Source organism: Electrona antarctica (assembly GCF_951216825.1).
Source record: "Electrona antarctica genome assembly, chromosome: 13".
NCBI lineage: Eukaryota > Metazoa > Chordata > Actinopteri > Myctophiformes > Myctophidae > Electrona > Electrona antarctica.
In genome coordinates this window covers 8,947,937-8,974,988 of record NC_136794.1, presented here as the reverse complement: position 1 = coordinate 8,974,988, position 27,052 = coordinate 8,947,937, and the positions used below count along the sequence as shown (strand labels likewise).

The 27,052-nt window shown below is 43.2% G+C and overlaps 2 protein-coding genes across 5 annotated transcripts in view; one reads left to right on the top strand and one right to left on the bottom strand.

Moving 5' to 3' along the window:
* The window catches only part of cmss1 (cms1 ribosomal small subunit homolog), a 63,049-nt gene that overhangs the window by 12,735 nt on the left and 23,262 nt on the right, over positions 1–27,052 (bottom strand). For all 3 annotated transcript variants that reach the window (XM_079519003.1, XM_079519002.1, XM_079519004.1), the window contains exon 2: positions 2,434–2,576. In XM_079519003.1, coding sequence (XP_079375129.1) covers positions 2,434–2,576 — 143 coding nt within the window. The remainder of the gene's footprint in view (positions 1–2,433; positions 2,577–27,052) is intronic.
* LOC306935792 (filamin A-interacting protein 1-like) overlaps positions 7,284–27,052 on the top strand; it is a 42,064-nt gene continuing 22,295 nt past the window's right edge. Inside the window, exon 1 of one of the 2 annotated variants that reach the window (XM_079518994.1) lies at positions 7,284–7,508. The gene's annotated coding sequence lies outside the window, so the exon portion shown is untranslated. Of the gene's footprint in view, positions 7,524–27,052 lie in introns of both variants that reach the window. The other variant, XM_079518995.1, reaches the window with a different exon arrangement.

The window sequence follows — 27,052 nt, the reverse complement described above, 5'->3', positions numbered from 1 at the left end:
ACGTCCTGGTCAGGACGGACAATACGACGACCATGTGCTACGTCAACAAGCAAGGGGGACTACGATCCCGCCTGCTGCATGCGCTAGCACAAGACCTGACTCTGTGGTGCGACACACATTTGAGGTCAATCAGAGCCTCCCACGTCCCGGGGATACTGAACAGGGGAGCGGATCTTCTGTCCAGAGGGAGGTGCCACTATGCGGACTGGTCCCTACACGACGCGGTGGCAGCTCAGCTCTGGGACAGGTTCGGCCGACCACAAGTGGACCTGTTCGCCTCGGGGGAGAACGCGAAATGCCCGGAGTTCTTCTCCATAGCGGGACAGGAGTCTCTGGGCCTAGACGCGCTAGCGCACGTCTGGCCCGGAAGTCTGCTGTACGCGTTCCCTCCCATTTCCCTGATATCTCCAGTCCTGGAGAGAGTGAGAACCCAGGGCCTAGCGGTAATACTGATAGCTCCAGGGTGGGGCTCTTGGAGGTCGGAGATATCACCTCTCCTCTACGACCATCCGTGGCAGCTCCCGCTGCGCAGGGATCTGCTGACGCAAGCGAAGGGGGAAATCTTCCATCCACGGCCGGAAGACCTGGAAATATGGGCTTGGCCCGTGAGAGGATGAACCTTGACGCGGAAGGCCTGCCGCAGAGTGTCATCGACACTATACAGAGTGCGAGAGCTCGGTCAACCAGGGAGGCCTACGACGGGAGGTGGCGTGCGTTTGAGAAATGGTGTCTACAGACGCAGGCGGTGCCTTTTCAGGCATCTGTGAAAGTGATTCTGTCTTTCCTTCAGAGTCTGATGGACAAGGGCCTGTCTTACAACTCCCTGAAGGTCTACCTGGCGGCTATTTCGGCCTGCCATGTTGGATTCGGGAATGGCACTGTCTGGGTGCACCCTCTAGTGCGTCGGTATATGGCCGGTGCGATGCGCCTCCTCCAGGTACCGAAGTCTATGGTTCCTTCGTGGGACCTCGCGCTGGTTTTGGACTCCTTGTCTCGACCGCCATTCGAGCCGTTGGCGTCAGTGGGGCTGCAGTTTTTGTCGTTGAAAACGGCGCTACTGCTGGCGTTGGTGACTGCTAAACGGGTCGGTGACATTCACGCTTTTTCAGTAAGCGAGGAGTGCACACGTTTTTCCGTGGACAGGACGAGGGTGGTCATTACGACCAACCCGGCTTTTGTGCCTAAGAACCAGTTGACCACCTGTATACCGGTGGACCTGGTGGAATTCTGTCCTCCTCCTTTTTCCTCGGCAGAGGATGAGAGGAGGCATACTCTGTGCCCTGTACGGGTTTTACGAACTTACATGGACAGGACGGCGGCACACAGGAAGACAACTCAGTTGTTTGTGTCCTGGGCCCCCAAGACCTTGGGGAAGGCAGTATCCAAGGTGAGGATCTCACAATGGATAGTGGAAGCCATAGAACGATCTTACTCGGCCAGGGGTTTGCAGCCTCCCATAAGGGTGAAGGCGCACTCCACGAGGGGTATGGCGACGTCCTGGGCTCTCTCCAGGGGAGTGTCTATCCAGGAGGTGTGTACGGCTGCGAGCTGGGCATCCTCCTCGACGTTTGCCAATTTTTACAGATTGGATGTGACGGCTGCGCCAGTGGCGCATGCTGTCCTCAGCGTGGCTTCAAAGTAAGGTTTGGATCTGTCGGGCCTCTGATTGGAGTGGCCCTGGGTCCGAGGTTCCTTCCTTTTTCCGCCGGCTTTTTGAGCCGGGTGGTTTTTCGCTCCCGTCACCCTACAGGCAGAGGTCGGGACCCGTGAGTCTAGACTTTGTGGTGGCAAGAAGGGAGTGTATCGGGTCTTCATAGCGAGCTTCCTCGTGCAGTTTAGTTTAAATTAACTATAGGTTACGAAGGTAACCCTGGTTAATTAAATAAACAAGCGAGGAAGCTCGCCAAAACGCCCTTCTTGTAGGCAATGCCTCATGAGAAGGTTCCACATGTTTGAAGTGGAGACTAATTGGTTTATTGGCACCTTTATCACCTTTACCTGGGGGGGTGGTCAAGGTGCACCTTAGTCTCAGACCCAGCCAATGGATTGCCTGTGAGTGTATTAGAATGCTTCTGTGATCACGTCAGAAGACGCAATCTTCATAGCGAGCTTCCTCGCTTGTTTATTTAATTAACCAGGGTTACCTTCGTAACCTATAGATTTAGAAGAATGTTTTTAAATTTTGAGGTCAGGCCTGAATGGGTTAATACAATGCTAGAGGCAGTGTCCAACATTTTCTGAATACACAAAAAGGTACTGCCACATCAGTTTTTCAAATTCACTACAATGCAACATAACACAACACAACACAACACAACACAACACAACACAACACAACACAACACAACACAACACAACACAACACAACACAACATAACATAACATAACATAACGTAACGTAACATAACATAACATAACACTACCACACTGTACCTGTTCAGGTTTCTTCTGCTTTTTTTTCTTCCGGGCGTCGTCTGGATTTTCTGTTACACTCTTCCTCTTTTTTGTCGATTTCTTCTGGGGGATTTCTGTGGATTGTTTCTGTTCATCGTTCTCCTCCTCTTTCTCAGACACATCTGAAAAAAATAAGACAATTTGCATCACTCAACCCTGGCCTGGAGGTGCTAAGACAACGTCGAAATGAACAGAACCTGTAATTCACCTTAAATGTGGTTCCAACTGAACTACTGTCGATACAACACACTGGACCAGAGAGACAATACACACTCACTGCCATTGAGGAGATAAAGGGCAGTATTATGCGTGTCTTAAGTACCAGGTCTTATGACTTAACTTAAGACCTGGAGGCGTGGTCAATGCTGTTTGGCCACTCAGAATAGCCAAATGGCATTGATCACGCCTCCAGGTCTTAAGACACGCATAATACTGCCCATAGTCATTTAAGGGTTTTCATCGATTACAAGCACGGTCAGGACCTGGACGACTCGGTGACCCCTCGATTGTGGCCAGATCAAGTCAGACCAAGACTAGTCAGGTCTGGCCCAGAATATCACCTGATTTCAACCAACATACATTTTGCCCACTAAGGTGGACATTCCTGGATGAATCAGAGAGAGACCAGATCAACATATGTCATATCATAACTAGTCAGATCTGGCCCCAGAATAAGCTATGTTATTTCAACTGGTGAAGACGTCCTGGAAATGACGTAAATATCATCCCCATATGGGCTGTGATCTGGCCTACTTCTGAACGTCACCGGAGGACATCATCATAACGTCATCATGACGTCATCATGACGTCATTTGGCTTGCTGGGTTATATTAGATCATGCTCTTCGCCAACGTATGAATGGCTCTAGGTTGCTAGGAGACCGATAAAACCGGAATGGAACCGGAAGTGAAAGGTCCGTCTCTGTCCGCCTCAATGTAAATAGATTTACAAAAATGCATTTATTTCGGATTCTTTTCCCAGATTGCAGATTGCAGATTGTTTTTATTTTATACGGCCCATAACTAAAAGAACAGATGATCACGGTTACAAAATGTATTTTCCGGGTGAAAGAAAATACAATTTTACACAGCGTTTATTTACTCCTGGTTCACATCTCAGGCAGGACCCATGGGGCCTTCAAAATAAAGGTCTTCACTGAAAAAGCGCTGGCAGTGGCGGAATAAATAATTAATTAATACCTGGCAATTAATATGTTAAGAGAAGTCTACGCAGCTACATGAACACTTAAAATCGTGTCAAATAGCCGAGCGTGTTCCCTTTTATCGTCCCTAGCCACTATAAAGACAAAAATCTGTCATTCTTCATGGATAACATCATTAACCTATTTTGGGCGGGAACCCCTTTTGGTGTAAGCATTATGTTATACTTTAGCTATTTTTGAAAAATCGAAGAACGACTGACATAGAAACATGGGTTAAGAGGGCACACAAAGAGAAGTTCAGTCTGTTTTACTCAGGCCAATGTGCTAATGCTTGGAAATGATACCGATTAGCAACTCATATCATTAGGTATATTCCAGTGCATACTATATGGACATAAGTAGGACAAGTGGATACCGATATAGCAGTCACTGAAACGAGCATCTAGTTATCTTTACCCTCTCTTTCACCAACTGCTCTCCTGCTCTTCCCCACTTTTAACCCATTCAGGCCTGACAATTTTCTGAAAGATTTGAGGCACATTTTAACGATTTTTCAAAAATAGCAGACCTACAAGTTCATAGCGCGCCACTTGGTGGCGTGCTATGAACTTGGCTTAGCTTAGCTATAACTTAGCTATTTTTCAATAGCTAAATTATATACATTACCAAAAGGCGTTCCCGCTCAAAATGGGTTAACTACCGGTGCGGCAATAGAGGGCACAGGAGACTAGCTAGCTCATAAATACCTTGGCTTTGAATAAAAAGGGACAAATGCCAGTGTGAGAGAGGACTATAAATATTTTAGTTTCACACAGGTGTCCTTGATATCCAAATTAAATAGAAATAGATCGCAAAAGATTAGACAGGTGGAGAACGTCTGTCTCACTTTTTCCAATGGCTGGGCTTAATGACTAGCACTTTTATATTCGTTTAAAATGCATCAAGATAAATAAATAAAATGATTTTGGAAAAAGTTGACAAAGTAGTATCTGGTGAGTTTGAGTTACAAACCACACACAACATCTGAGATAACAAAAAGACTTAAGAATAGTTAACATATTTATATCAGATAACAACAGGCCGTGTGTGTAGGACAGGTATGAGAGATGATGGGGAAGATGGCCCGATGGCTCCGGTCTTCCAACACCTTCCCATACAGCAGGGGTTCTCAACGTTTTGATCCGGGGACCCCCAGAAATGCTTTGGCCGTGTCTCGTGACCCCCGCCCCGCCCCCCTCCCCACCCCAATACAAATTGCCCGCTACAATAACCAGGCATAATAATAGTGAAAATACATCATGAATAAATACTGAAACCAGATATAATCATTAAGGAAAGTTTATGCATGTACTATGTGTACTATGTAAACTCTTCATTTCTCTTTTCCAGCCATTTAGTTGCAAAAAAAAAATAGTCCCCAAAAAAAGAATTTGGGGACCCCCCAAAATTATTTGGCGACCCCCCCCCGGGGGGGGTCGCGACCCACGGGTTGAGAACCCCTGCCATACAGTACATATATGACGGACCGTCGGACCAAAAAACTGTGGTTGAGTACCAGAGGTCCATGGCTACCAGATATGACACGAGCTGTAGGGAGAATGCAGAGACACCCGAAGTTCTAAAAGTACGTGCCCATAGATGAGGAAGTGCTGGACTTTATCAACCAAGCTGTGTCATCGCTGGCCTTGCGGTCCGGGCACAATGCAGCGTGTGTCGGATTCAAGATTCAGTTTTCTACGTGTCACTTCACGTCTCTCTCTCCCCCTTTCCTGTCCATCTACTTATTCTATTTTATACTATCAATAAAAGGCAGAAAAAGCCGAAAAGAGTCTACCCCAAAAAAAAGGTATACTCCTGCCTTGTATCATATAAATTAGCTTGGTCAAGCCATTATGCTTTAATTTCTACACTGAATAGTTATGCAGTTATGCATGGTATTTCCTGAGGAGGCTTATCCACTGCCTGTTTAACTGAACATGGCAATTCCTAGTAAGCCATCTCTAGGAGTCCCGTAATTCACTTCAAAGTAGGCTTAGTCCCTAATGCTGAGGGACGTTGGCAGATTAAGACATTTTTTGGTGACTACACACTTGAATAGTTGACCTTAAGCATGGAATTGACAGCCGAGTTATATGAAGCACCACAGGATTATATTTGGAGAAGGATTACATGAAGGCAGCATGGTGGTGTTTTTAGCCACCGTGTACTGTATACCCCCTGGGGACTGCCAAGGTGCTGCAGTCTATTCCATTGTCAGAATATTTGGCATCCCCAGCAGTGAAGCACGTCAGAGATTATGAGAATATTTCAGAATTCCTGATGAGGTATGAAGTGAGAGCAAAAATGTCCACCTCCACCATGTGAATATGGCATAGTTCCCCAATTCCCCAAGACGTCTAGCACCAAACACGACAACTAGAGCCTAGCCACTGCCAGATGTTTGTGTATGATTCTTTGTCATCATTTTTTATACAGTCTTTTTCTGTCAAGTTTTCCTCTATGTTTTTGAGACCACCGCTCCTGTAGTCAAGTTTGGAAAAAAAAGAAAAAAAGAAAGGCGCAACAGTTTTCTCAGTGCTTCTGTGTATGATGCTGATCACGATTTTGGAGAGTCCTAGACCACAGACTACTGATATTTTGACTGACATTATGTAGTAAGACAATACCACATTTTCTAATAAAAACCTTTTTTTTTTTTTTTTGTGTCAGAACCTGAGCCTCTTCACCGTACAGTGTAAGTCAATGCGGAGCATATTTAAATGATCTATTTCTAGTCAATGGATAAATATTTTTTGATTTATTGCCCACCTTTGTTATTACATCATGGCAAGGCAACAACACAACAAGAATCTCTACCAAAGTGGTTTTGCATCTTTAAGCCCTATTCAAGTCTACCAGGCTAATCTATAAGCTCACCACGTGTCACAGACAGTGTGATGGAAAAGTGAGATAGTAGATCTACTATTTTTGAAAAATTTTTAAAACAAAAAAATGACATGCCCCAAATTGGGACACATCTGCATAATGTCGGACAACAACATCATTCAAAAGAAGCACATCTGCATAATGTCTGAAAACAATATAATTCAAAAGAAAAGTCAAATAGTGGCCGGTATTATCGGCCAAACCGATAGATCGGACAACGTCCAGCCTGTCCATGACCTCCCTGTCCATCCATTCTTCGTTGTTACACCCTTCCCCCATATGGTCTGCTCTGCTCTCCACCACTCTTCATTATGGCCATAATGGCTAGAGAGGCAGAGGGATGGAGAACGAAAGAGTAGCAGCTAATGCCCAATTCCTTAGTCGTAAAGACGGTGTCACATGCAATTATAGCAGATCGCCAAGTTCAAAACACGTTGCATCCGTGACATGATGTGAGCTTATAGATTTGCAATTTTTGGCACGTGACGGCGTCATAATGTATGTCGAAGTAAAAATCTAGCTTAAGACGGAGATGAGGGAGAGAATGAGCAGTTTCAGGCGATTGGAATTTTTTTTTCTTCATCTCCCTGCTGTCCATCTTTCTAGCCACACCCATTTCTCCCCCTTGCATCCTCCCTCAATCTCTCTCTCTCTCTCTCTCTCTCTCAACCTTTATCCTTCTCCCCCCCCCCCCCCCCACCCCACCCCCCAACCAACCACCGACCATCAATATCATTATGAACCAAACCAGCCACTCTCTCAAACCCTTCCACTCTTTGGCACACACACACATGCTTTCCTTCCATTCAACCTGGAGCGTTACGAGAGAGAATGTGAGGACACGTAGTGGAGCAGAGAGAGAGTAGAAATACCTGCAGTGGCGCAAAAAGGAATAAGGAGTTGATTATTAGAGCTGCATAAACCCAGGCTTACTCCTGTTCTTCCCTTTGGTCCACCTGTCCGGCAGGTAAGACTTTATATAGTAGTCTGTCTGTCCTTTCAGCTCTTTGTCAATTAGATAATCAGGAAGGATACTTTGGAAATGTCTCCAGAGAGATGTCTGGCAATGATTATGACAATCAACTCAATGTAATGGGGAAGTGTGATGAGAATAGATATTCAAATCAAAAACCATCATCACAATTTGTGCTTTAATGATAGATCAAGGTGACTTTATCCTTTTCATGGGTTTATATTAGCGTAGAGAAGGGACTCATTTTGGGTGAACTCGGGAGCGATCAATGATGAGCTGAGCTGCATTTGAAATTACATGCCAATGTCACACTCGCAGTACAACTGACTGAAGTTAACATCGGCCAATGTGATTGCTCTAATTCTTTCTACATGACATGAAATTGCTCCTGACAAATGACACTGACCCAGTTAAAGGTGCTGAGCGGGGCAGACAGATGACAGTGGGCTTACTTACACCCAATTCTAATCTCTTTAACACCACAAAGATATACCCTGACAAGCTGTTAAGGACTGAGACCCACTGTACACCTCTGAAAGTGTGTGTGCGCGCGCGTGTGTGTGTATATGTAAGTAATAAGTACGTGTATGTATGCACGCACGCACGCATGCTTACACCTCTGAGAGTGTGTGTGTGTGTTTGTGTGTATATGTAAGTAATAAGTATGTATGCACGCACGCATGCTTGCGTGTGTTTCTGTATGCCAGTGACGTGTTGCTGTTTCAGCAAAGGATTGATTCTAGGATTATACCTGGGGTGGGGTATACCCTGAAAGTTAATTACAAATAGGGTGGGTTCACTCAGTTTCATGCAAGCGCATGCGTGATGGGTGCATGTGGCTACACTACGGTCACACACACACACAGGGGGCATTGAGTGTCCGAGGGGCGGAGTGGTGGGTTTCCCCTGTGAGTCAGACAGTACAGGCATCACATTTCCATGCAGAATGGCCATGGATGTGGCTCTATGAAAAGCCCTCCTCTATTAATAAAAACACTGAGATGCATTGCTTGCAGAGCAGTTGACCCGAAAGCATGCGAGTTAAGTTAACCACTTATAGGCCTATTTTAATACTTTGCTGCACACACTGCCCGTCATGTTCCTACCAAGCATCTCAATAGCTGTTGGCCCTTCAGTGACGTGTATCACTCGGACACACAGAGGTAGCTCTGCACAAGGAAGAGCCACTTTGAGGATGCATTGCAGGTATATTAGGGAATCTTTGACAGGAAAAGACTCGCTCACCGTATGAAAAGTGCACTGACGAAGGTCCTAGGACCGAAACGTTTTGCTTTTTAATTGCACTTTGAGCACAGAGCACTTTATGAGCATGATAAAATAAAGAAAACATATTTTTCTAAGTCTCAGTTTAAGGAGTTTTACTTCTATTTTTCATACGGTGAGCGAGTCTTTTCATGTCAAAGTTTCCCTTATGTTTTTGAGACCACCGCTACCGTAGTCAAGTTTGGAAAGAAAAAAAGGACGAAGAAAGGCGCAACAGTTTTCTCAGTGTTGCAGGTATACACATGGAGGGACTCCTGTGTGTTTGAGGTACCATTTTAACCATCAATATCATTATGAGCCCTACACCGTCCCTATTCTGGGCATCATGCCATTATTAGGCTAGCTAGCGTCTGGTGAAAATAGCAGATCTACAAGCCCACAACGTGCAGTGTTGTGACATGTTGTGGGCGTTGTGTACATTGTGTCTATTACTACAAAGGAAGTGATAGACTGGAGGACACCGGTCTATTACAGTAAGTATATAGTGTTTAAGAAGTGATAGACTGGAGGACACCGGTCTATTACAGTAAGTATATAGTGTTTAAGAAGTGGTTAAATCAACTTTCCTCAAAAGAGCCAAACAGACAAAAGGCCTCAAGTGACGACCAGGCAGGCTAAAAGACTAAATGGACTAAATATTATAGCTGTGGTGGAGCGTTTATTAGCATAACCCTAAATTGGTAGCCTGGCTCCAGCCCCTGAATCGCTACCATTAAAAAAACATGTCCTGGCGATTCAGTTTTGTTTTCAATTGAATAATGAAGCGAAACGAAATGAAAATTCAGACCGAGTGTCAGGCTACTAAATTGGCACAGTCAGTCACAGCGGGTCTAAATTTGCACTACTGCTGAACAGTGGCCTACACGTCACAGCATTGGATTACAGTCTATTTAGTTCCTATGAGATGACAAGGAAGAACATGGGAGTGTGTACGGGTGGGAGAGAACATAAATATCTAGTGTAACAGTATTTATAATTATGCCAGATATGGCAGTGTTTAAAGATATATATTTTTTTAAAACGCAGTCAAATAAGAAACTATATAGTAACAATAATAATTGGTACAATTCAAGTGTAACATCTCAATGTTCATTAACCCATTTTGGGAGGGAACCCCTTTTGGTGTTAGCATTGTGTTATGATTTTAAAATAGCAGATCTACAAGCTCATAGCGCGGCACCGAGTGCCGCGCTATGAGCTTGTAGGTCTGCTATTTTTGAAAAATCAAAGAACGACTGACATACTGTAGAAACATAGCTTTTTCAGAAAACTGTCAGGATTTAGAAGACATTTTTAGAATCCGATTTCAGGTCAAAATGCAATCTCTGGTGTCCCTCTCTAGTACTCCTGCAGGATAGTATGTACAGTAGAAATAAAACCCAAGGTCACAAATAATAATGGAAATCTAGTGAGACATGACTACTAGAGGACATAAAACAGTATGCAAATTGACCTACAAGGTTAAGTAAAAAAAACTATCTTGGCAGACTAGGATGATGTGTGCTGAAAACCTGAATACATGCTGTAGTGACCCTTAACCTTTTGACCACCATATCTTCCTGGGTCAGGGTCAGCAGCACAGATGGCAGACACTAGAGGAGGGACGTCTGTCTGTCTGTGGGCTCAAATATTGAATACAGGTCAATTAATTCCAAAGCTCAGATAACCCAGAGATCAATAGAAGTGAATGGCTGGAGTCTGGCGGGGGCGCTGGCGGTATGAGAAGAAATGGGGGCGGGAACGCCTTTTGGTGTTTTTTTTTTTTTTGAACTTTGTTTTTATTTCAGTTTAGGCAACTTCACAGAATTAAAAGCATACATTTTTCTTACAACTGCTTTTTTTCTTTCTTTTTTTACACAACCTCAGCTGGTTCATACCTTCACAAAATATATATATACATTATACACTCATACACACAAACAACTTCACATACATTTACAAGTATTCACAATAAAACAAGGAAATAGAATACTACAAGTACTCACCATAAAACAAGGAAATAAGTAGCGAGACAAAAACAACAGAGCGTCGACCACAGTGGGAAGTGAACAAAACTGAGAACAGACATGACTGGAGACAGAGGAAATAGTATGAGCACATCAGAAGGTCTGGGGAGAAGTGTATTCAGTGAGTCGTTACTCGAGATTCCGAAACCTGCTACCTCATTAGTAGAGGCAGTACAGGACTCCATCTTTTAATAAATATGTTTGGTTGAAGCCTCAGGGCATAAGTAATTTGTTCCATCTGGTAAATGTCCCATACTTTTTCCACCCACATATTGTATGTCGGCGGGGCTGGTTTTAGCCATTTAATTGTAATGCATTTGATGGCCGCCGTAAGCAGCACATGCAATAAATATATTTTGGCTCTACCCTCCAGACCTTCCGGCAACATTCCTAACAACATTACTATGGGATCCTCTGGAATGTTTTGACCAAAAACTTCTGTTAATGCTTCAGATACCTCTCTCCAGAATGGTCTCAATTTGGGGCATGTCCAGAATATATGAGCATGATTCCCAATATGTGCTCCACAGTCCCTCCAGCATCTATTCGAGTGATTTGGACCCATTTTGGCCACTATTTGAGGAGTCCTGAAAAATCTAGATATTACTTTCCATTTAAATTCTCTCCATGTATTCGAGTTGGTTACCAGGTGCGCTTCACTACATACCTCCTGCCACGTATCCGTCGTTACTTCTATACCTAATTCAGCCTCCCATTTCTCTTTTATATACAGTGTATTATTCGGGCAAAGGTCCAAGAAGACTTGGTAGAATTCTTTGATTACCTTGCCATCACCAAATTCAAATTTGAGCAACAACTCCTCGATAGGAGTGGGTTTCATGGCTCTCTCCCAGTCCTTATGTTTTGTTAGAAAGTCTCTCAGTTGCAGATATCTGAAAAAGTTTGTCCTTGGGAGCCCGAATTCAGTCTGTATTTGTTCGAATGATTTAAGACCTTCCTTATTAACTAATTGGTGTATGCTAGTTAGGCCGAATTCTGTCCAATTCCTGAATCCTACATCCAATCGAGCTGGCATGAACTCCTTCATGTAGCCAATATGTGTTAGCGAGGAGATCTGTTTAGGTAATCCAAAGGAAGTTTTTATTTTTCTCCATATTTTTAAAGTGACTCTAGTCCACTCACTCATTTGGATCTCTTTCAGTGGGGTATCTAGGAAGGGCACAACATGAAGGGGTTGCGAACAAAGGCTTTTTTCAATATTTAACCATCTAGTATCCTCAGTTTCCTGAAGCCAGATTGTTAACGGTTTCAGCTGTGCCGCCCAAAAATAGTGTCTCAGATTTGGGAGCTTCAGTCCTCCATCCTCCTTAGATAGCTGTAATGTTTTTAGCCTCACTCTCGGTCGCTTCCCTTGCCATATGAATTTAGAAATAAGTCTGTCCAATTTGTCGAATATAATCTTAGGAATATCTACAGGTAGCATCTGAAATGGATAGAGCAGCCTGGGAAGAACATTCATACGTATACTCTCAATTCGACCCAATAGAGAAAGGGGAAGTGCCGACCATCGGTTTAAGTCTTCACTAATAGTCTGAATTAATTTTTCGTAATTGGTCTCATATAATTTGTCTAAAGATGGGGGAATAAAAATCCCTAGGTATTTAATACCCTCTTCAGGCCATCTAAACCCACTCTGAATTTTAACTGTTTGTGGTATTTTACCGCTTATGTCCATAGCCATTGTTTTGTCCACATTTATTTTGTAGCCTGAGTAATACCCATATTCGGAGATGATCGATTTTAAATATGGGATTGTTGTTGCCGGTTCTAACAGATACAGTAGCACATCATCAGCGTATAATGATAGTTTGTGCTGTTCTCCATCGATTGTTAATCCCTTTATATTGTTGTCATCTCTAATCAACTGCGCGAGCGGCTCAATACTGATTGCAAACAGTAGGGGTGATAGCGAGCATCCTTGCCTGCAGCCACGTTCCAATGTGAATCTATCAGAGAGGAAGCCGTTGACCTTGACCGCCGCTTGTGGGCCAGAGTATAGAGTTTGTATCCACTTTATGAAGTTGGGGCCGAATTTGAATTTCTTTAACGTTTGAAGTAAGTATTGCCAAGAAACTCTATCAAACGCTTTCTGCGCATCTAGAGATAACAACATCACTTCCTGTTCCTTCACCATCGGGTGAGTCATTATGTTCAGTAGTCTGCGTATATTGTCTCCGTAATATCTTCCTGTAATAAACCCAGTCTGGTCGGGGTGGATGATGTTGATGATAATTTTGTTTACTCTTCTGGCCAGAATGGCTGTTAATATGCGCATATCCGTATTCAATAATGAGATGGGTCTGTAAGACTGGCACTTAGTAGGGTCCTTGCCCTCTTTGTGTATTACAATTATTGTCGCTTCTCTCCACGAAGGAGCCATATTGCCGCACTTTAGTGCGTGATGATAGGCTTTTAATAATAAAGGAGAGACGGTTGCCCTAAAAGTTTTATAGAACTCATTAATGTATCCATCCGGTCCTGGACTCTTATTGTTTTTTAGTGTGGAGATTACTTGTAGCACTTCCTCTGCAGTAATTGGACGGTCTAATTCTTTTGAAGCAGTTTCTGATAACTCCGTTAATTTTATGTTCTCCAAAAAATGTTTCAGTTCTTCATTGTCTGTGCATGTGTCTGTATTTTTATATAATGTTTTATAAAATTCCGCAAATGACTTTGAGATCTCGTCTGGCTTTGTAAGTGTTAAACTATCTGACTTCAATTTCTGTACTATATTAGAAGATTGTTGTTTTTTGAGTCTCAGAGCCAGTAGTCTACTAGCTCTGTTTCCAAACTCATAGTACTTTTGATTAGTGAATCGAAGGTTTCCCTCGATTTTTTCAGAAAGGTGGTTATTAAGGTCTCTTCTTGTTTGTTTAAGCGCATTTAATAAATTCAAGTTGGGTGTTCTTTTATGCTGTCGTTCAAGATCTCTTATTTTATCCTCTAATTCCTGTCGTTTTGCCTCTCTCCTCTTCTTCCTCGCACTAGCATACGAGATAATACAGCCCCTTAAGTAAGCCTTAGCACAATCCCATAGAATAAGAGGCGATGTGTCATCTGACATGTTCGTTTCAAGGTATTTTTTTAACTCGGAATTTACTAATGTAACGAAGTCATTATCATTCAGAAGGGAGGCATTTAGCCTCCACTGTCTTGTCGTAGGTCTACGTCCTATATCCCAGTCTACCGAGATAGGTGCATGATCCGAAATGGTGATTGGAAATATGGTTGTATCGACTATCCTATGTATTTCTGATTTGGGAGTGAAAAAGTAATCTAATCTAGAATACGAGAGATGTCTATTGGAAAAAAAAGTGAAGTCTTTAGCTCCAGGAAATTTACTTCTCCAAATGTCTACTATTCCTGTCTCCGTAGATAGATGTTTCAGCATTTTGCTCATTCTAGAGGGAGGGGTTTTGGGTATAGGCTGTTTATCTTTAAACTGTGACATCACACAATTGTAGTCGCCACCTTTCAGTAGGATGCCAGAGCTATATTGCAACATCACATTAAATATTGTTCTGATAAAATCAGGGTCATCTTCATTGGGGGCATAAACATTCATAAGTGAAATTTGTATGCCATCAATCGTGCCATTTAGTAAAATGTATCTTCCCTCTGAATCTTTATGAAGTGAATCTAACTTAAAATTGACCTGTCTATGTATAAGAATTGCCACCCCTCTTTTCTTTCCCGATTTATGTGATGAGAAAAACACTTTGTCTGCCCATGATTTTTTTAATTTTTCATGCTCAATGTCTGACAAGTGTGTTTCCTGTAGAAGTGCTATCTGGCATTTATATTGTTTTAACTGGTTTAGGATCTTCTTCCTTTTGACTGGGTTATGTAGACCCTTGACGTTATAGCTCAATACCTTAATTAAACCCATAATTTAGTCGTGTTAAATTGAGGATATTCAAAATAGAGAGCCTCCGTAGAGATGATTGGGATGTAGGTGGGGCACACATGGGGAGGACCGCATTTGAATAAGGTCTGATAGAACATATGATTGTGGTTGGAGAGGTGAGAAGCATCAAAAGAACATTGATAATCACAGGATAGGCTAAGATATAGTCATATGCATAGAAACATAGTTGCAAAAGTAGCAACACAGCTGAGCTGCAAGAGAGGTATTTACGTGTCAAAATCATAAAAATCTTCATAGAAAACAATAAAGTAAGGACATGAAGTTGCTGTTGCCGAAAACATTACAGTAATAACCCCTCGAAGTAGGGGGGATTGAACAAACAAAACTGGAAAAAATAGAAAATAAACACCAGATACAAAAGGCATCTAGAACTGGACAATCCCTGGGACCTAGTCCCAGGCCGCAGGACAAAGCTAGCAGCTAAACGAACACAGGTTCGGTGGGCTTCACAAAACCCAAGGGGAGAACGAAAAGAGAGCCATCGGAGCTCCCACAGAGCTAGTAGTAATTTTGGGACTAGCATAAGCGAAGGTTGTAGCTATACAGTCTAACAAACAAATGCACATAGGTCATTCCTTAAGAACAAAAAAATATATAAATATATATATATATAAATACAGTAAACATTGAAAAATAAAATAAGAAATACAGTCAGGAGAGGTGAGCGGCCTAAGAGGGGGATGCTGACGGAACTATACATGAAAAAGAATAGATAATAATAATAATGAGAGAAATAATTGTAGCGCTTTTTTTTTTTAAAATAAAAAAAATAAAATAAAAAAAATAAAATAAAAAAAAATAAAAATAAAAAAAATAAAAGACAAGATATGAATTGTCCATTGTGGAGAGGTATAAGAAAATAAATAATGTAAGGTTTGTAATTAGGGTGATTAATACTAATACCAATAGTACTAATAATACTTATTTGGAAATAAACAAAAGCAAATAAATGAAACAGAATGTAACAATCTGGGAATATGGACAGATGAGCAAAGGCAAAACCATTCAGACGACATCCAAACACTCTCTACCCTAAGACAGGGTAATAGCACCCCCCTGTGTACAATGGCGGTTAGTACCGCCACAATACATTACAATGATAATATAGTGTGCGCTTGCACCCTTCCGCCCCTAGGCTGTACCAAAACACAATCTAACGAGGGGAATACAATGTAAAGACGAAAGAAAGTATACAAACGGAACGGAGCGCGCACTCGAGCGCGCACTCGAACACACACACACACACACACACACACACACACACACACACACACACACACACACACACACACACACACACACACACACACACACACACACACACACACACACACACACACACACACACACACACACACGAACGCGCGCACGCGCGCCCGCACGCCCCCCCCCCCCCCCCCCCCAACAGGAGGAAAAAAAAGAGAGAAAACAGGAACGACACGATGAGAGAGAGAGCAAATCAAAATAACAAATAAAGCAACACAGGTTGCGGGAAATGATTCACATGTTACGGATGGAAAGTTATAACAGCACAGGCAAGAAAATAAAATAAAAAGTTGAGTTGTAGAGTACAGTTGGCCGCTTTACGGTACGTGTCAAAGGGATCATTTTGGCTGCACAGAGGCAGCACAATACTAAAGGTATGTATACATGTGATTTATATGTGGGTCAACTTTACACCTTTTGGTAAGGATACATACAGTTATGGAGTAGATTCGGTCACAGGTGTGTCGGTTGGCTCGGATGATACCGTTATGGATTTGGCATAGGCCAAGGCTGCAGCAGCGTCCAAGAATTCTTTTTCCACATTGTTGTAGGTGACGACGAAAGTAGATGGGAATTTTATCCCGTAGCGTACATCTCTGCGATTTTTTAACAGCAGGCGTGCGGGCGTAAAAGCACTTCTGGCTTTAGCAATGCTCTCTGGAAAGTCAGGGAATACAGCCATAGACATGCCTTTGTGTTGAAGTTTTCTTCCGTCGCGTGCCATTCTCAGGATATCCTCTGCATCTCCTTCGTTGTGTAGTTTGGCGATGATAATCCTCGGTCTGTCTCCTGGCTTCCTCTTTGTCAGGCTGCGATGTGATCTGTCTACCCTTACGTCTCTGTCCAGTTGAAAAAGTTCCTTCAGAAGTTTAGAGACTGCCCCGGGTGAACTCGAACCTGGCGTCTCGTCGATTCCTGCAATTCTCACATTTCCCCTCCTCATCCTCGATTCCATGTCCAAATTCTTCTTGTTTAAAGTCTCTACTTGTTTCCCAAGCACATCCACAGTGGCTTGGAGAGTAGTAACTTCATCTGACCACGTTGATAGGCCGCCTTCCACGGTGTTGAATGTAGATTTTACTGCATCAAGTTCTGCACGGAACACGCTGTTGCTGCTAGCAATTTCAGATCTAATTGCCTGCATTTCGCTTCCTAGTTTCTCAAAATCAGCAGCCAGTGCATTCTTTAATTCTTGTCGTAGTATCGTGGCGATATCTTTCCTCAAGGATGCGATGATTTCCGCCTTTAGCTCCGTAGTATCCATTACCAGGCTTTCCGCTGGGCTGTCTGCGTTCTGTGAGCAGGCGGCGTCTTTACTCGGGCTCGGGGAGGTGTTTGTGGTTGCAGGCCTTGAACCTGCCGGCTTGAACTTATATTTTCTCAGATCGTATGACGCCATCCATAGTATTTATATTTCTCTCTACCTGTAATTCAATCTCTCATTGACCAATTCAGCAGGTTATACTGCCATAAATCCGCTTAAAAATAGTATTTAATTACACTCTGTGGGAGCTCTGCAAAAACACGTCTTACTCCATGCGTTGCTCAAGAGCGCCCCCCGCCTTTTGGTGTTTTAAACATTATGTTATAATTTAGCTATTGAAAAATAGCAGATCTACAAGCTCATAGCGCGCCACCGAGTGGCGCGCTACGAGCTTGTAGGTCTGCTATTTTTGACAAATCGTTAAAATGTGGCGCAAATCATTGAATATATATATATTTCAGAGCGAACATTTTTAACTAAAATATTTGCTTCTGGGGAGGTCCCTGGAACTACATATTTTGAGATGGAGGTCCGTGGCCCAATAGAGATAATTCTGGGGGTCCTTGACATGAAAAAGGTTGAGCACCACTGACATAGAAACATAGGTTTTTCAGAAAAATTTTAGGATTTAGAAGCCTTTTTTTTTAATCAGGTCAATTAATTCCAAAGCTCAGATAACCCAGAGATCAATAGAAGTGAATGGCTGGAGTCTGGCGGGGGGGGGGGGGGGGGGGGGGGGGCTGATGGCGGTACGAGAAGAAATGGGGGCAGCTCGAGCCGCCTTTAATCTTTTTAGACCCGAGGAAGATTCTACAAAATTATGTCTTCTAAATCGTGACCGTTTTCTGAAAAACCCATGTTTCTATGTCAATCGTTCTCAAACATTTTGATGTCAAGGACCCCCAAAAAATATATGTAATTGGCCTCCCCATCTGAAAATATGTTGTTCCAGGGACCCCCCCCCCAGAAGCAAGGATTTGAGTTAAAAATGTTTACTCTGAAAGAATATATATTCGAAATGTGCGCCACATTTTCACGATTTTTAAAAAATAGCACCGAGTGCCACGCTACGAGCTTGTAGATCTGCTGTTTTTCAATAGCTAAAGTGCTTCAAACACCAACAGGGGGGGTCCCGTTCAGAATGGGTTAATTCAAAGCTCAGATAACCCAGAGATCAATAGAAGTGAATGGCTCGAGTCTGGTGGGGGCTGGCGGTATGAGAGAGAGAAATGGGGGCAGCTCGGTCCGCCTTTAATGGGTGATCAATAGAGGTGACCGGTTTTAATGGATGGTCAATGGATCCGACTGGTTTTAATGGGACTCAATAAAAGTTGTCTCAGCAAAGAGCTGACTCGCCTCCAGACAGATAATGCAATGAAGGCTGATTGATTTTGGTTATGAGAGGGTTGGAGGAGTGTCGCGGACACATGTACTTTGCACGCTTATATGACTTGCATAGAGATCCTGTGCTCCTGTTTTGAATGGATCTTATGGGAGCAAATAGGCCCGAGTGTGCCCTGATAAAGCTCTTAATCAACACAGCTTTCTCTTAGTGTGATTAATCCATTGAGACCTGGAACGCATCCATGTCACGTTAGCGTTTAACCACATTAACCATTAACCCATTTTGGGGCGGGAACCCCTTTTGGTGTTTTAAACATTGTTGTAATTTAGCTATTGAAAAATAGCAGATCTACAAGCTCATAGCGCGCCACCGAGTGGCGCGCTATGAACTTGTAGGTCTGCTATTTTTGAAAAATCGTTAAAATGTGCCTCAAATCTTTCAGAAAATTGTCATGATTTAGAAAACTTTTTTTTTTTTAATTTCAACGTCAGGCCTGAATGGGTTAATGTACCTGTGGTGGAGAGGTACAACAATAGACACGGCCATTAGACCTGCTACTAAAACCCACACGTATCCGATTACACTTTTAACACGAGTACGCCTAAGGCAGGCCAAACAACTCTCTTGTTGTGCTCTAAGAGCCAATAGTGTGGGTTGTGATTCTGTTCATAGTCACAATGCGATGTGTGTGTTTTCTCTAAAAGCAATAGAATACTGCTTTCTATGAAATCAATCCCTTGGTTGGCTGTTTTCCAAAGATCAATAACTCCTCCGGGGACATGTAGCAACTACCCAATTTGGAAAGGTTAGATATTGGTTTGGAGCAGGCCCACCGTTTTCCTCTCCCCAACACCGCTATTGAGCATGTGCTATTGTTAAATCAATAGGAGAATTTAGGGTACACTCACGCAAGCAAAGTAGAACGCTATAGTGGAATGAGGGACTGGACCACAACCAGAATTGATTACCAGCAGTGTGTAGGACATTCGGGAGGGATGCAGCATTCCTTTAGTCTGCCTATTGTCTTAGCGTCTCACACTTTGTCTTCCCAGGGGTTTGGGAATGTGGAACACAAAACTTATGCCATGTCCTACATTAAAATGTTTTATGTTATCTACTAAGTCAAGGTGAAGTACAGTTAAAGAAGTAGAAAGAGCCGATACATTGTCTCTTCAGATTGACACAGTCTAACAGAGTATACACAGACAGTAGCTAGAGGTTGTTTCTTAACTGCCTTGTGGCATCGGGATAATTATTCACTCTCTATTGGATAGAATGCCAGTGTGCCTGTTAATTGGATGCGTGTATGCTTGTTAGGCTCAGAGCTGACAGACAAGGAGTTGCAGTACAGCGTGTACCCAGCAGGTGGAGCAACAGTAGCATAGTAAATGACACCATCATCAACTGAAAGTTAATAATCGGATCCTGATCTGCTCTGCAGAATAAAAAAAATGCCATAAGTACACACAGAGAAACAGGCGCACGAACGTGCACGCACACACCCATTTGCTATATCTCAGATCCAAGTTTGTAATGTGTTGCTCCAGCAGAACCGAAACAATGAGAGCATGTCATGTACTGTACAAGCACTGTTGAACTATGTCAAACCAGTATACACACTGACAGATACATAGGACCACAATGGAAACAAGTCCCCAGGACCTTTTTGTGTTATCCTTTTAGCCTTCTTTCACCACCACGTGCCGTTTACATTTCTGACTAATAAAGTATTCATTATTCAATCAATAAACAACGACAACAAATAGATTATTAGCCAAGTGTGGGGGTTGGGGGCTGCACACACAGCTGTTTCTCTTTTCTTCTAAGCAATGCTCAGCAGGGCTGGGTTTATTGAATGCCACAGAGTGAAGCTGCGAGTGACCCCTGACCTATGATGTCACACAACAGCTCCATATGAGGTCCATGTGTCTGCAGGGATTCTTCTATTGGCCTCTAACGGTTTATCTGTGTGAGAACTTGAGAGGAATCAGGAATCTTCTACGTCTATGGGACAGGAATGTATTAGAAAATATAACATAATTGCAATGTATTTTGCAGTGTATTTCTCAACAAAATGCTGACGTTGTGAAATGATGATGTCAGAGACATCATTGAATGCCATTGGGCTTACGTTCCATAATTGCTTGATGACACGAAGGATAGGATAGGGTATTTTGTGCCAGAATGTATTATTGATCTTATCTGAACAATGGGAAGTGTTTTAACTAGCATTACGTTTTTTTGTATTGTTTTGACCACTTTCAACCTGGCATTTTGGGCATGTTAATTTGGGCAATAATCTTCAGAAATCATACTATATTAAAATTGGCTTAACGACCCACGCCGTTACATTCATGTCACTATTACACAATAGGGTGTTCTTTAATCTTTATCGTCATTAATGCACTCCTGCGATGCTGCAGGAACTCGCCCGCAGGCTGCAGCATCGCAGGTGTGCAATAATGACGATACAGAACACTCTCGAGTGTAAAATTGCAATTATACAACAGTTACCCTTAAAACTAAGATATTTTCTAAAAAAACATTATTTTTTAATGATAGATGCAGCCACTCCGACCTGTCCCAAGAAACTCGCTAGCATAGCCACTGAGTCTGCTGCACTCTGGGAGAACAGAGCAGGTGATTTCTTTGTTTTGATTAGGTGTTCCAATATCGTGGTTTAAGCACGGCTAGAAAGCGGTTTCATTTCAACCAATCGGATTACTTCCTCAAAACAAGCTGTTGGATAATTTACAATAGTACTGTTTTTTGTCAATCACATATTACCCCAATTCTAGGTTGACATGCTTTCTTGTGATCGTCTAAAACGTTGTCTTGTGTTGACGCAAGTCCCAAGACTCCCAACAATCTTCCACCGTACATTTATTGGCATAAAATCTGATTTCAAAGAAGAAGTTCTACATGTTTCAGGGTTGGACTCAAATGAAAACCCCAGTACAGCTGCAACTTATTTTGAATGCCAACTTAGCTCAAAACAGGCTTTTCAAGTCACTTCGCGCCATAATTCCTCTCTACAAACGAAATCAAACTGCAGCCCACTCCACCGTTTACCTATAGGCCTCAACCATCCCCTCGGATGTGTGGCATGCATCATGTGGACGATATTTGTAACACTCTGCGCTCTCATCTTTCACTCCCCATCAATCACTCTGATGCAATTTGCCAAGAATCTAAGATCTGATACGAGTGAGGAAGGATAGGGGGGTCAAACATGTGTTAGTGTGAAATCCGCATGCACACGCCAATACACACTCATGGCCTGTTACGGGTGTGCGCAGGGAAAATCATGGGGCAGTGGTAGAATTTCACATCCAGGGAGCAACGCTCTGTGAAAGAAGTCAAACTTCCACAAGAGGACACAGGGCTTACATCAGAGCTAAACAATGTATACCGTATTGCATTACATCACTCTGGCAGCCAAGTAGTCTCTGTTTTGCTTTCCGCACCTAAAAAGGTTCAGGCAAAAACTTTTTGATTACGAGATGTGAATTACTAGATTATGGGAAAGCTCAGTCTGTCAAGACACTTTACTTATGCAAGAAAAAGGATTTAGGAGCAGGATTCAAAAAAACAGGGGGGGGGGTTGGTATATCTAATTTCTGCCAGCCAGGCATCATAAGTAACACTTACGCCATACTGAAAATGGCTTTAATATAACGTCAATGACGTCAACATGTGCGAGTGCTGGAAAGCACAGCGTTGACCCCTGCGTCAAACTCGTTACAAAACCTTTAAGGGTTTGACTCATTTTTTTAATCATTCGATTAACTTCTAGAAGCAATAAGCCTAACAACTACAAGCGTGCTCTGGGACTTCAAAGACCATTTTAAAATGACAGCTCTGTGGCGGCTCAGAGTTAACTGATGGCAACGGAGTGTGATCTCTATTCACACACACATCTACAAAGAAAGAACAGATACAATCACATGAAGTTGAGCCAGGGGTTTCGCATCATAAATTCCTAGAACTTGTTGAAAGGAATTTATAATGGCATTGGTTTTGTAGTCTCGTTAGTCAACTCGCTGCTCAGCAATCTTAAAGGACTTCACTGTGTGATGCTTTCAGCAATGTGGAGGACAGGAGCGCTGCGCCGCTGCAGCATCTGGCACTTTCTCTTATCAATGCCCGTGTGATGGGGCGAGAGGAAGCCAAGCTCAAATATTTAACACGTTCTGTCAGGCGCGTCAAACAAAATACCTCAGGGCTGGTGGAAAGGGAAGGAAGTTCAGGAAAGAGAAAAAGAGGATGTTTGAAATAATTCCTCCTCGCCAAGTGCAATAAATTCACAGATGCAAAACACTGTGAATAGAGCTCTGGTCAATTCTCAACTATTTGGAGTAGACAATGCTTTATTATTCCTCTATCCTTCGCCGTCACTAATGATAAAATACAATTGGAATCAACAAACAAATAATTAATTCATATTAAAACTGGAATGATGTAATGTCTCCCGAGTTTAGAATCACAAGACATGCTTGTTGTCATGATTTGAACGCCTCATTTTCAATAGGGCCTATTTCAAAGATTCAGTAAAAGAAAACAATGCACTGAACCACCAGTGGAGGAACTGTGAGGATTTGACTGAATTATGATTGGATTGATACTGAAAATGACGACATCTCTCAGCCTCAATTTGCCTCTGTATTGTCATGTAATCTTCTCTGTCTTTTTGAGCATGGCAGGTTAGCTTCACTAACTGGCTAGGGTTTCCAGAGGAACATTGACTAAAGTGATATAACTGCATTCCGATCTGTGGGTAAATAGGGTTGCGGTCGAAAGCTCAAAGCACACATTAAATTACATGTTGATGCCAAGTTGCCAACTTAACATTAGTGCAATATCGTCCGAAACGGTCGGGAAATGACAGTTACTGTGTGGGGGAATTAGCAGACAACACTCTCCCTCTCTCTCTTCCCCCCCCCTCTCTCTCTCTCTCTCGTGCACACTCCACATTGTAATTAGCAGGCAACAGAGCAAGTTGTGCAACACTATCTCTCTCTCTGTTCCTAGCACAACAGCGCCACTTTTGCCCCTATTGGTACCCTAAACATAGGGACATACAGACATAGGGATGGATGGACAGACACAGGGACATAGCTGTTCCTTGGAGTGGCTGCACCACTCAAAAACAGGAGAGCACCTCTTTCTCAGCTGACTGACAATGCTGGACATTATTTATCAGACTGTGTCTCATAAGCCATGTTGCCTCCCACAATCTTCAAATGTTTCCGTCATACAGTCTGGACCACTGAAGCTCTTCTCCACGCTTCCGTTTCCTCTTTACAGTTGTGCAAATTTGTTCTAATCAAAATAGTCAAAGCATATAGCTTGCTGCTTATCAGAAATGGAACTTCCAAAGTAAAAAAATGTAAATATTTTTACTTTATATATATTTTTGTGAACGGAAATTACGAAACAGATGACAGCTTCCGTTCTCGGCTTAACTCTATATAGCATTCGGAGATTGTGTAGTTGTCTGGCTACAGACAACTACACTCTCTCAAAAGGTGACAAAAACAGAGAGGATGTTATAGTAGCGTTGCAGTCCATAAACCCCTCTAAGACAAATGCATATTTAAGAGTTCAGTTGAGCAAAAGCCATAGGCAGTGGTCAACAGACACATGTGGGAAAAAAGTGATATGGTCATAAGAGTCATCCTGGTGGGCGAGTGCATGTGTGGTATACACAAAGACTACAGTACAGGCCTGAATGCTTGATCCCTACAGTTAGGTGACTCTGTTATGCTGTGGGGCATTTACCTGCCTGGCATGGTTTGGGTCCACTTTTCCCCTTAGAGGGAAGGGTCGCTGCAAAATCAATAAAGTAATTCGGAGTGATCTCCTTTATTCTTTGGAGAAACACTATCTTCTGTCCTGAAGGGAGTGGTCTCTTCCAAAAAAAAATCAATGCACACATCCACAGGCGGCCAGATAATGGTTTGATGAGTATGAAGAATAGTGTGCCATCCTCAAACCAGAACTGAGGGGTGTTCCAGAACTCTTGGCTGCTTTATTGATGGTATCATGTCTCCTTTGCAATGACCTTAAGTGCCATGCCTGAGGAACGGCACTCCCAAAAGCACCGAGAGTTCAGCCATAAAAGCCTCTGATTTAGTGCTGCGGTTTTATACTGCAGTCCGGGTGCCAATTTGACCCTGGCACCAGCAGCCACTTCAGGGTCCAGAGGACAGACTGAGAGCCAGGGGTACATATGACAGGTGTATATAAAGTGAGTTGGAACAGGCCGAGGGGGGAACGTCTACTAGCCAGAGACAAACTGGTAGAAGCGGAGACTCGCCCACTAAGGGTATTATGAATGCCTTCATAGGCAGGTGATAAACCTCCCCGTGGTTTATTACTGCTTACATAGTCCGGTTGAGAATGTCAGGGAACAGGTGACCATTCACTGGTCTCAGCTTATGACCATATTCAACCTTACTGTAACATACCAGCGGCATGTGATGTGTGCGCAAAAGAGCCGTGTGTGGGGTGGATGTGAATGAAGCAAGGGTGAATGTTATTATTTGTAAGTGTTAATGGTATATTCCCAGGGCTGCTGGTGCCCTTCCGTGTAGACGGGGCAAGCAGTCGGGACAGGCCGCCCTAGGTACTAGGTTTAGATAAATAAACAGAGGCGGCCAGCCACATGTGTGGCTGCCAACCTGCACGCCAAGGGACAGCCCTCAGCGGTGTAACCCTGGCGACTGGAATTAAAGTTGACCTTGGGTATGAGCCAGATTTTTAATCAAGTTTGAGCATGCGTCTGGTATCGTGTGCACTTTGTGTTTTGGGCACTTAAGTTGTACATCATTGTGCATTTGCCTGCGGCTGCTGTACACAAAATTAAAGACAATCTGACGCACGTAAAGGTTTGTGCGAGTGAACTCTAGAGGTGTTCAGGTCTCATCAGCGTCAGTCATCGGGAGGCTGAGGGCAAGGAAACGGCAGCACGTGTCTTGGCTCGACAACTACGGTAGCATTAATGGCACCGCCGAAGGATAGGCGGAGGAGGAAAATATACACACTCCGTTCCAAAGGAAACAGACCCAGGGCCGCCACAGAAACCCCGTGCCAAAGTTCACCACCTCACATCAGTTTTTCTGCGTGCCCCGTTCCTGTCTTAATCCATCCCAATCTGAGGCTACACCTTTTCACGTTGATTAACACACTCAGGCCTATATTGGCTCAGCAATCCAACATGTCAACCACTTCCCGTAATGGCTGTAAGAAAATAGAGCAGAGCACATAAGACTTGAACCTGGGCCGGCGTAATATGACAGAGGAAGTAGGCAAGACAAATATAGGCGAAGGCAAAGCGGAAAAGATGATGCCGTGATTGTGCTGCAGGCATTTGAATTGTTTTTCAAATACGATCCAGTGCAAGTAATCAGAATGGACTTGTGTATTTGGATGTCTGCACTGGTTGCTGTTGTAAGGACATAAATACACCACTCGACAATACCTGAAAAATAGCAGACCTGCAGTACAATCTCACAATGCGTGCGACATTAGTATGTACAGTAGTATGAATCACACATCAGTGTATGGACTCAAGACACATTTTAGATCGCATTACAAAGCACCTATCTGACTTAAGAGACATTTCCATGTGTTTTATTTTTATTTTTTTGGTGTTCAGACTTTATAAAAAAACAATCTTGATTCCAATCTGGATAGACCAAAAAAATGGATTTGTGCTGCCAGTCTGAACATATTACTGCAGCCTCTGATTCCTGGGTAGAAGTCCAAGCGGCTAGCGCCTTATAAAAAAAAGGGCCCGCGCTGTGCTCATGCTAAGAGCTTTATCATTCCTTCCATTGCCATAAATGAGAAGAGTGAAGGAACAGGGAGGAAGCATAGACAGCTCCATCTGTCTTAGTGATTGATACAGGGACGATAACAACTCTGAAGGAGGGAGGTCGCGCATGTCACTCAGTGCTCAAAGCAGTCTCTCACTCCTGTCCATAGTTAAAAGGGTGCACGGTGATGCAGTCGGTAGCGCTGTCGCCTCACACCTAGAAGGTCCTGGGTTCGATTCCCGCTGGGGGTGCTGTGGGGGCGTGTTCTCTCGTTCACGGTATCAGTGCCCAATGCCCATACCCTGTACTGGGTGGAATTGGCAAAAGGGCTTTCTGTGTGGATTTTGCATGTTCTCCCCGTTCCCCCTAGGGTAGGTACCCTCATAAAAACATGCAGTAATCCTGGTCTGATGGAGGGGAAAATAACTGGTTGGAATAACGTGTTCCTTCCACGTGCTACGTCCAACCGGGGGAAACTCCCCCCCTGTCAGGTGAAAAGAAGCGGCTTGGACTCCTCATTAGGGTTGGGATTCGTTAGGATTTTAACGGTTCCGGATCCTTCCCGGATCCCTCTTAACGGTTCCGGTTCCTAACGGTTCCCTTA